The 12,024-nt window shown below is 38.6% G+C and overlaps 1 protein-coding gene across 3 annotated transcripts in view; it reads left to right on the forward strand.

Annotated features, from left to right (window-relative positions):
* Positions 1–2,872, forward strand: part of LOC126418466 (translation initiation factor eIF-2B subunit gamma) — a 56,655-nt gene extending 53,783 nt beyond the window's left edge. For all 3 annotated transcript variants that reach the window (XM_050085236.1, XM_050085234.1, XM_050085235.1), the window contains exons 9-10: positions 2,101–2,204; positions 2,295–2,872. In XM_050085236.1, coding sequence (XP_049941193.1) covers positions 2,101–2,204; positions 2,295–2,347 — 157 coding nt within the window. In that variant the 3' untranslated portion in view covers positions 2,348–2,872. The remainder of the gene's footprint in view (positions 1–2,100; positions 2,205–2,294) is intronic.
* The last annotated feature ends 9,152 nt before the right edge of the window (positions 2,873–12,024 follow it).

A 12,024-nucleotide genomic window follows, 5' to 3' on the forward strand; every position in this document is an offset into this window, starting at 1 on the left:
GGCTCTTATCCCTGTAATACATGCAGATACAAGAACTGCCCTGTGCATTCTCCCACCACCACCCACTCCTGTCTGGTCACAAACATCACCTACCCCATCAAAGGCAGGGCTGCCCATGAAACCAGTCATGTGATTTATAAGCTAAGCTGTAACCACTGTGCTGCATTGTACGTGGACCTGGCAACAAACAAGCTGTATGACAGCATGAATGGCCACCGATAAACTGTGGACAAGAAACGAATGGACCACCCTGTTGCTGAGCATGCCACTCAACACGACACTCATGTCAATGACTGCTTCACACCAATTGCTCTGTTGGGAACTCTCCCTGCAATATATCCTACATTCCCCTAACCCTCCTGCTCTCAATTTTTGTTAATCACTGTCCTTACCCATCTAGCCCCTTCCCTGTCCCCATTCCAGCACTGCACAGCCCTCTATTTCACCAATGCACCCAGTCTTTTTACATTTCTCCTTTTCTGATACCCCCCCCCCCCCTCCCTCTCTCCTCTGCCCTCCACCTAACCTCCCGACTGCATCTATCTGCCCTACCATCTCTCCACCTTGTCCCTGCATGCTCCCACTAGCAGCACTTTAATATTTTCCACCTCTCTCTTCCTCCCCATCCCAGCCTCCTCCTCCTTACCCCCACCTGGTTGCCTCTCCCATCATGCGCTGCTGCTCCTAGTCTGGCTTCAACTGCCAGAGACTGCGGTCATGTGTCTGTGAGATGCATTTGTGTGTGTGTGTGTGTGTGTGTGTGTGTGTGTGTGTGTGTGTGTGTGTGTGTGTGTGTGTGATCTATTTTTGACAAAGGCCTTGTTGGCTTAAAGCTCATTTTGTGATAGTCTTATTGTTGTGCCTATCTGTGACTTAGTATCTTCACTATATTGTGAGTAGCAACTATCATTTTCATAATATTGTTACATTCTATTCTGGATTTTCCATTGTATAATTTGTGGAACAGTAGAGAGTTGTTTATACAATCGAAAGCCTTCAGAATCTCACATAAAATTCTTGTGACTCTTCAGGATTTGCCCAGAGATAAGCAAATCTTCTCAACAAGTCTGTTGATGGCACATATTGTACTTGTCCCTTTCTGGAAGCTGAAGTTGATTTAATGTGATCTTATTGGATTTCACTGTGAAATTTTGTCTTTGGATTGCAACACTTTTTTGAATACTTTTGATAAAATTGGGATTAGAAGTACTGGTCAGTATACATCTTTCTTTCTGCCTTTACTGAACAATGGCGTTACTAGTGCATACTTTAAAACATGTGGGAAGCATTCTTCTTCAAATTACTAGTACAGTATTTCATATAGGGCTCCTGATATAACACTAGGAACTGTTTTAATTACTCTAATAGGTGTTTCATACAATCCAGTTGAATTTTTTATTTTTAAGGGATGATACTACTTTTTCTACATCATTAACTGTAATTTGCTCAAATTTGGTTCTAACTTTGCTGTTATCCTGATTCAAACTAAAGTGTTTGACATTGCCTAGGTAAAGTACATCAACAGCTGATTTTGATGCATTTGTAAGAAACTCATTGAAATATTGTGATACTTCTGAAGAATTTCCAATGGACTTGTCACCTGTCTTAATTTTGGAGATTTGTGGAATGCTGACTATGACACCAAGTGCAGATTTCACAACTGATTATTCTACCTTTGATTTACTTGTATGGTTCAGAGAGAATTTTTGTGTCATTTCTTTTACTTCATTTGGCATCCTTCTAAACATAGTTTTACACGTGTTTACATAGTTTGTAAGATGAAAATGTGTACTACTTTTCAGGTCATTATACAACTGTTTTTTTTCCAGTACTTTACACTTTTATAACAGCAGTTAATCATTTCAGTTTGCTTGTCATTTTTATGACTTTGTCTGCCAGAATTGCAAGGAGATGAATATAGTAATTGAGACTAGTGGTATTTTGTATTTAAGAGTTGGCCAACTTTGAGAGAAGTTAGTCAAGAGCTTGAGTTATCACTCAGACGTGATTATGCATCTAGACAACTAAGAAAATTTTGTACAAGATTATTATTATTAAAAACTATAGTTACATATACATGTTTCTGTGTGGTTTCTGCAGGTCCAGCCTATCAAACTGTATATTGTGTGATGGAGTAAAGATTGGTAAGCAGTCTGAGCTTAAAGACTGTTTACTGGGAAGTAGTCAAGTCATTCAAGCAGAAGGTAGGTTCTCATTCTCAGATATAATTATTGTTGTACATGTTGTATACACAGTTTTGTGTTTATTTTCAATGTTGTCTTTTTTCTTTTTAGCAAAACACTCAAATGAAGTACTGACAGATACAAAGAGGCTGATGGAAATATGAAGATCGTATACTTGTAACATGAGATAAAGTTGAGACAGTTTCTTTGCGACTTGGAGATTTTATGAATGCCAATGTTTTGGGGCCATGAAATCGACTTGAATAATTACATATGTGACTTGTGAAAGGTTGGGATCAGTATGTAAACAGCAATGAACATTTCATGTTTTCAAATTAATGTCATATGAAATTATATACGTATTTATGGAAGTAAGCAGATTTTTATCAGAACAGGATTGAGAACGGGATGATCATAACTACCCCGCAGACAGCAACAATGTTCTGTGTCCGACTATCAGGATTGTCGCTTTTCAAATGCATGTGTGTTGCATGAGAAACAGTGAATAGAGAAGTCAACACCATATTATTTTTTAAAATAATATAAAACTGATGTTTGGTATGTTCATTTCTCTTATTCAGTCCAGTAATGTGGCTACATTATATTATGGCACTTCGCCAAGATATTAATTTTTGTATTATTTTATTGTTTCTTGTAATTAAAATAAATCATTGTTGATCCTTTTTAAACAGCTGGTGTTACTTTTTCCACTCTGTATGACACTTTTCATAATTTATAATAGTTGCTTTAAGTCTATGAATATAAGAACAATAGCTGACTTATTGTGTAACTTCTGTACTATGGCGTGGTGGCTCTAAAGTTTTTTTTTTTTTTTTTAATTTTAGGCTTAAGATGCTTTCAGTTTATAATGATCATTTTAACTTTAATATCTATTTTAACTTTACCCTGTCAAGCAACTCAGGCCATAGTCCATAATCGAGTGCCAGATAAGAAACACCTGAACTAATATTCAAGCCAAAGGACAACATCTTAAATTGATAGCTTCTACCTGCATAGATAATTTTGTTAATAGCTTTGGTATGTAAAACGAATTTAAGATTTACTTCCAGTTTCCCCACTGGAAATGGCAGTCTAAAGGGATCCTGGATGATTTGATTATGTTAATCCAGCATTTTGGAATTTCTTTGGTGACCACAGGTATTTTTACCCAGGGAATGGAGTGAGAATTGTAACAGTAAGTCTTGTGTGGTATGACAAGACAATACCAAGTCTTTATTCAAGAACACCTGAATTTTGTAAAAAGTCCTTGTTAGATCAGACTGCTGATTATTGTTCAAATATTTAGACATGGTTATTTTATTCATAATGTGCTTTGTAATATAAGGAACAACAATTAAGTCACGTTGGTGCTTATTTTTATATACTCTCACCCTGATGATAATGTCTACTTTGATGGCTTGGCAAAATGTACTGTAGTAAATGTCAGTTTTTATGAGCTCCAGAGATACTTCAATACCACGATGTAGAATGTGGATTTTTCCGCAATAAATGTCATCTGTTTATCTCTTTCCTATAGGATTCCATGTCTAATATATAGTCCACCATTAAACAATCAACAAATGTGAATGTGAATTCCATTCTTTCATTTCCCAGTTCAATAGACAGGCAGGCCTATAACTTTATATTACAGGATATGGTGCCTATGGCTCTCAGAATCTTGGAGGTGCTGATGGGAAAACTTGGTACATTTACATTTTCTCATACTCTCTTGAATAGATCAGTGGAAACCATGTTAACGGCAGAGCCTTAATCTGAAATTACAATGATTTATATCATAGTAAAGCTCTAACATCACCCATTCATATTGCAGTGTACAAGCAATACTGATAATGCTTTGCAGTTGCTAAATATGTAGGGGCACTGGATATCAAATGGTTCAAATGGCTCTGAGCTCTATGGGACTTAACATCTGTGGTCATCAGTCCCCTAGAACTTAGAACTACTTAAACCTAACTAACCTAAGGACATCACACACATCCATGCCCGAGGCAGGATTCGAACCTGCAATCGTAGCGGTCACGCGGTTCCAGACTGAAGCGCCTAGAACCGCACGGCCACACCAGCCAGCTACTGGATATCCCTGGGTATTGTTTCAGGACACAGATTTTGATTCCTCGTTGTGAATTGTCCACTTCAAAGGTATAGAACTCAAATTTATAACAAAACATTAGAATATGAATGAAAAAGAACTGTTTTTATTTTTGGTTTTTAGTGTTTTAAGAGTTTTTTTCTTTTTTCTTTCTTTTTTTATCTTTGTACACAATATAATACAAAACTTCAGAATACACAAAATTTTTCATTTGTTGGATGCTATGCTGTTTTCTTAATCCAGAGGCAAATTAGATTTATCCGATAACTGAAATATACTAAAGAAAATTTACCTTAGACGTCGCCTCACTGGGTGAACTGTTGCTCCATAGACGTGTATGTACATCGTAGTCTTTGGCGATAGATGATGACTAAATGGTGTCAGAAAAAAGACTGGGAGAACTTTTCACTTTTCTGAATTTGTATGGGAGAAACAATTTGTCTGATTGTTAAACTGAGCTGCTACCATAGTTAAATCTGACTTCAGGGAGGAAAACAAAACAACACATTGTTATGTATACAATATTTATTAAAAGTTATATATATGGAGAAGCAAACTGTCTGATTGTTTAAATGCCATGCTATCATAACAGGCTGCAAGAAAGAAAACTAAACCACACATTTTCATACCACAGCATTTTCTTTCTTGCTGTTTGTTTTAACAGAAAACCTGTTCACTGCTGTTTAAAAGAATATACAGCCTTTGTCTGTCTGAATGTTTATTAAAGACAGTGTAAAAGTCTAAAGTAAATTAGGCAAATACTCTTTGAGATATTTTCTTAAAACATTTGCACTATATATATATATATATATATATATATATATATATATATATATATATATATATATATATATATATATCTAAAAAGAAAGATGATGAAACTTACCAAACAAAAGCGCTGGCAGGTCGATAGACACACAAACAAACACAAACATACACACAAAATTCTAGCTTTCGCAACCAATGGTTGCCTCGTCAGGAAAGAGGGAAGGAGAAGGAAAGACAAAAGGATATGGGTTTTAAGGGAGAGGGTAAGGAGTCATTCCAATCCCGGGAGCGGAAAGACTTACCTTAGGGGGAAAAAAGGACAGGTATACACTAGCACACACACACATATCCATCCACACATACACAGACACAAGCAGACATGTCTGCTTGTGTCTGTGTATGTGTGGATGGATATGTGTGTGTGTGCTAGTGTATACCTGTCCTTTTTTCCCCCTAAGGTAAGTCTTTCCGCTCCCGGGATTGGAATGACTCCTTACCCTCTCCCTTAAAACCCATATCCTTTTGTCTTTCCTTCTCCTTCCCTCTTTCCTGACGAGGCAACCATTGGTTGCGAAAGCTAGAATTTTGTGTGTATGTTTGTGTTTGTTTGTGTGTCTATCGACCTGCCAGCGCTTTTGTTTGGTAAGTTTCATCATCTTTCTTTTTAGATATATTTTTCCCACGTGGAATGTTTCCCTCTATTATATTTATATATATATATATATATATATATAATAGAGGGAAACATTCCACGTAGGAAATATATATCTAAAAACAAAGATGATGTGACTTACCAAATGAAAGTGCTGGCAGGTCGACAGACACACAAACAAACACAAACATACACACAAAATTCAAGCTTTCGCAACAAACTGTTGCCTCATCAGGAAAGAGGGAAGGAGAGGGAAAGACGAAAGGATGTGGGTTTTAAGGGAGAGGGTAAGGAGTCATTCCAATCCCGGGAGCGGAAAGACTTACCTTAGGGGGAAAAAAGGACGGGTATACACTCGCACACACACACATATCCATCCACACATATACAGACACAAGCAGACATATTTAAAGACCTAACCCCCTAAGGTAAGTCTTTCCGCTCCCGGGATTGGAATGACTCCTTACCCTCTCCCTTAAAACCCACATCCTTTCGTCTTTCCCTCTCCTTCCCTCTTTCCTGATGAGGCAACAGTTTGTTGCGAAAGCTTGAATTTTGTGTGTATGTTTGTGTTTGTTTGTGTGTCTGTCGACCTTGTGGTGTCATCCTTGTATCCCCATAGGCCACTATTTTGCCAAGAAAGATTTCTCAAACTCATCACACATGCAACAATATTCAGGTGGCTCTGTAGCCCAGAGGGGAGCATATATATAAAAAAATGAACTGAACTATCACAGCCCTTACCCCTCTCTGTGATCATATTCTTGGGGCATAATGACATCAAAATTTTCCTGCACAGAGGTGGTCAGGCAATTCTTTTCACTTCCACACTCCTTTCACATGTCTGATTATGCTAATTATGGTTGGTGCCACAGATTATGCTCATTGCTGGTATAGCTAAGGCTGTATATATCATACTGTCATCTCTGTTGCACTTGTTAGAAGAGTTTTTGTGGTTGTTATTATCATGCTGTCTGCCCTGCACATTGTTGCTCAGCATAATATGCACAGTGATTCATATCAGAAGAGTCGACTAACCTGTTGTGATTATCATTATTGTCATTGTTGTTTTGGTTTTTTGCACTGTTAATTGCGGCTTTTGCTTTCTCTTGAATTACATCACTGAAATCAAGGACTGCCATGAACTCTTCTAACTTTGATTCTGGTAAATTGATTAATTTCTCTCTCATCATGTGTATATCAGGAATGTCATGATAAGATTTGGATTCATCCTAATATCTCATTCTGGTTATATATTTCTTGAAATACTTTCTCAGGATTCCCTGTCTCGTGTGAAATGGTTTCGGGTCAGGTGTGAAATGGTTTTGGGTTGAAAACCTCCTTGTGGTGTCATCCTTGTATCCCCATAGGCCACTATTTTGCCAAGAAAGATTTCTCAAACTCATCACACATGCAACAATATTCAGGTGGCTCTGTAGCCCAGAGGGGAGCATCCCCTTGAACATAGCCTAGTATAAAACCTATTCCTCTACATCAAACCAAAGCAGAATTATCTGATGGAAACCATAGGATAAAGACTCTTTTTTCTAGGATAAAACATTGGAATTGTCAATGTCTTGTTAAATTTTCTTCAAGCAGTTTAGAAGCAAAGATTGTTGCAGTTCGCATAGTATATGCTGATTCATGCACTATTGAACTGTAAGATCACATTACACATGCTGCTGCCAATTATACATTGGTTCAGAAGCATGAATATTTTCCCAGTCCTGTGCAACCTATTGATAAGCGTGCACCAACTCCTTTATTTCAGATAATTCTACTTTCACTGTTTCATTTGCTCACTTATGGCAACATGCATCATGCCATAATGAAAAAATCGTTCCCTAATTTATCTGTAACATGGCTGGCTGAATGGTCCATTCAGACATAACCTCATTAGTTATTTAGTAAACTGGTGCTTGGAATTCTGTAGCTCTGATTTCTGTTATTCATGTGTCCTTTTCAAACATCCAAGCCACAAATATGACTGTCTCTGTAATTCAGCTTGATCATGCATAATTTTTTCTTGGTCGGCAGCTATATTATTTACTCTTCCAGAAAGTTGACAAACAGTTTCAGGTAGCGCAACTTGTGCTGGTTTATTGCTACAGTCTCATCATGTAATTTTTGTACAACTACTGGTAGGCCTGCTGGACATAACTTTAACCCCAGGATTTTGGTGGACATCACTTTTTGAGCAGATGACAGAGAGTCTTGCTTCTCTAAAATTTCTGTCAACTCAGCATCAGATTTTGATAAAGTTTTGCCAGAGTTTCTGACAACATAGCATCTTGTTTTTCTGAAGTTTGTTCTGTGCTGCAGACATAGCTGCTTGTGTGAACAAAATTTTGTCTATGCAATTTCGAACTACAGACATCATCCAAGTCATTAAATCCATTTTTGGAACAATTTGATTAACTGATCATATGATTAACTTCTCTGAGTGGTAGAGTCTACGTCGCTATTCACGGAGAGATCCATGTTTAATTGCTTGGCTTTTTTATCGTAACATCAAAATAAAAAAAAAAATAAAGAAATTAAAGTTCTTGGTCTCATTATTAAAATAGTAAAAACAAAACCTATTACTGTTTTATATGACAGCCAACCATGATAATTAAGTGATAATGAAACAACAGAAAATCCAGGATGGAATGTAACAATACCAGAAAAGGAAAGTTGCTACTCACCATATAGCAGAGATGCTGAGTTGCAATAGGCACAATAAAAAGATTCGCACACTCATAGCTTTCGGCCATTAAGGCCTTTGTCAGGAGTAAACACACATACACACATGCGCGCGCACGCGCGCGCGCACACACACACACACACATTCATACACAAACACACACGCAAACGCAACTTGCACACACGTCTGCAGTCTCAGAGAGCTGAAACTACACTGCGAGCAGCAGCACCACTGTATGATGGGCATGGTGACTGGTTGGGGGTAAGGAGGGGGCTGCGTCGGGGTGGAGGAGGAATAGTATGGTGGGAGTGGTGGATAGTGAAGTGTTACAGTTTAGACGGAGGGCAGGAGAGAAGGTGCGGAGGGGGGAGGGGGTAAGTAGTGGAAAGGAGAGAAATAAAAATAAAAAGAAATTAAAAGATTGGGTGTAGCGGTGAAATGACGGCTGTGTAGTACTGGAATGGGAACAGGGAGGGGGCTGGATGAGAGAGGACAGTGACTAACGAAGTTGAGGCCAGGAGGATTATGGGAACGTAGGATGTATTGCAGGGAAAGTTCCCACCTGCGCAATTCAGAAAAGCTGGTATTGGTGGGAAGGATCCATATGGCACAGGCTGTGAAGCAGTCATTGAGTTGAGGGATATCATGTTTGGCAGCGTGTTCAGCAACAGGGTGGTCCACTTGCTTTTTGGCCACAGTTTGTCGGTGGCTGTTCATGTGGACAGGCAGCTTGTTGGTTGTCATGCCTACATAGAATGCAGCACAGTGGCTGCAGCTTAGCTTGTAAATCACATGACTGGTTTCACAGGTAGCCCTGCCTTTGATGGGATAGGTGATGTTAGTGACCCGACTGGAGTAGGTGGTGGTAGGAGGATGTATGGGACAGGTCTTGCATCTAGGTCTATTGCAGGGCTATGGGCACCTGCATGACACCATCCTATGCTAACCTATTCATGGACTATCTAGAGGAATCCTTCCTAAAATCCCAGAATCCTAAACCCCTCACCTTGTTCAGATTCATTGATGACATCTTTGCTATCTGGATTGAAGATGAGGTTCTCCAGAACCTCAACAACTTCCCCATTTGCTTCACCTGGTATTACTCAATCCAACAAGCCACCTTCCTAGATGTTGACCTCCACCTCAGAAATGGCTACATCAGTACCTCCGTCCATATCTATCCTACTAACCACCAGCAATACCTCCATTTCGAAAGCTGCCACCCATTCCATACCAAGAAGTCCCTTCCGTACAGCCTAGCCACCCGTGGTCATCGCATCTCCAGTGACGAACAGTCCTTCTTTAAATATACCGAAGGTCTCACTGAAGCCTTCACTGACCGTAATTATCCTCGCATCCTTGTACACAAACAAATCTCCCGTGCCTCATCTTTCCAGTCTCCCACCACCTCCCAAAGTCCCACAGTCCGGCCACAGAGGAGCATTCCCCTTGTAATTCAGTACCATCCGGGACTGGAGCAACTGAAATACATTCTCCACCAGGATTTCGATTACCTCTCGTCGTGCACTGAAATGAGAAATGTCTTACCCACTATCCTTCCCACCCCTCCTATCGTGGTATTCCGCCATCCACCGAATCTACACAATATACTTTTCCATCTTTACGCAACCCCTGCTCCCAGTCCCTTACCTCATGGCTCATACCCCTGTAATAGACCTAGATGCAAGACCTGTCCCATACATTCTTCTACCACCACCTACTCCAGTCCGGTCACTAACATCACCTATCCCATCAAAGACAGGGCTACCTGTGAAACCAGTCATGTGATTTACAAGCTAAGCTGCAACAACTGTGCTGCATTATATGTAGGCATGATAACCAACAAGCTGTCTGTTTGCACGGATGGCCACTGACAAACTGTGGCCAAAAAACAAGTTGTGGCGGTTTTTGTGTATCATCAACATGGACAAGTGCAATGAATATGGATGATACAATACTCTATGCTCTATCGTATTCTGCGGTTTGAATTAACTTTTTTTTTTTTTTTTTTAAATAAATAGCAGTTGTATTGATTTGATTTTGTAAATGATATTGACAATATTATACACATGTATAATGCATTATTCAAACTCCAACTTCCACCGGATAATTATTTTGTTCAAATTGCACAAGAATTCCACCTGACATAGTGTAATAATGTTGACTGTAGGGTGTGCTCATATCACTAAAATTACAGATCGTACGTCAGAGCTTTTATAATTTTTTTGTCTTCGATGGATTTAATTATTCTTAGCAAATTGATCATGAAAAGGAACCACAGAATACCACCTGCACACAACACTGACATATGCTACCAAAAAATATTTTTCTCTGTGATTCGTCCGTGGTTTAATTTTGGCCTCATACATCAGCAATGAAATCTTGTTCAACAATAAATACCATCAGCACTGTTCTTAGAAAATGCAGTCTGATTCGATTAATTTTTTTTTCTTTTATAAATAGAGTTCAGTACCATCAGTGCACATTTATTTCTTACACATCGGAATATTGTTTGCAGTTTCAAGTAATTTAAATTTGCCGCTGTAATAAAAGTTAAGATAGCGGCCAACAAGAGATAGAGGATTTCTTTATTAATTAAGATTTTCCTTTTCCCAATAAATAGTTAATCATTTAAATTGATGCCACCAATAAAAAAAATTATTAAATTGTTTTGCAAATTACTTTAACACAAACCCATGCTACTTTCAACTAGAAGTACAGACCAAGTTGCTATATAATCGCAACTAACAATGGCTGCACTTCTTGTGGCTATGATAAAACAATTAATACAAAATTATAATTAAAAGAGGAAGTGAATTTTCAATAATTAATCATAAATAGTTTTCACGCATTTAGCTCTATTTGTTTTTACCAGCAAATGAACATAAAAGTACAATAATTTTACATTAAATGTTTTTCATTTAATAGACCTCAAATCGATTCACGTCTTGCGTCGGCGATGTATATCAGAAGAAGACAACAAAAGGGTACAAAACAAAAGAAAAGAATGACATAGATTAACAAAGAATGTGAGACAAATATTGTCTCTCTTTTACATAATTATCATCTTTTTAAGAAATAATTACATAATTGAATGAATATCATCCACACATTCATATTCCACTCGTAATAAAAAAGTATATATATATAATGTGGATGTTATGAAGTGGACCACCATGCTGCTGAACACGCTGCCAAACATGATACCCCTCATCTCAATGACTGCTTCACAGCCTGTACCCTATGGATCCTTCCCACCAACACCAGCTTTTCTGAATTGTGCAAGTGGGATCTTTCCCTGCAATACATCCTACGTTCCCGTAACCCTCCTGGCCTCAACCTTCGTTAGTCACTGTCCTCGCCCATCCAGACCCCTCCCTGTTCCCATTCCAGCACTACACAGCCATCATTTCACTGACACACCCAGTCTTTCAATTTATTTTTATTTTTATTTCTCTTCTTTCCGCTACTTACCCCCTACCCCTCCGCATCTTCTCTCCTGCCCTCCATCTATACTGCAACACTTTGTATGCAAGTTGCATCTGTGTGTGTGTGTGTGTGTGTGTGTGTGTGTGTGTGTGTGTGTGTGTGTACTGCTGACAAAGGCCTTAATGGCCGAAAGCTG

Source organism: Schistocerca serialis, chromosome 9 (assembly GCF_023864345.2).
Source record: "Schistocerca serialis cubense isolate TAMUIC-IGC-003099 chromosome 9, iqSchSeri2.2, whole genome shotgun sequence".
Classification (NCBI taxonomy): Eukaryota; Metazoa; Arthropoda; class Insecta; order Orthoptera; family Acrididae; genus Schistocerca; species Schistocerca serialis.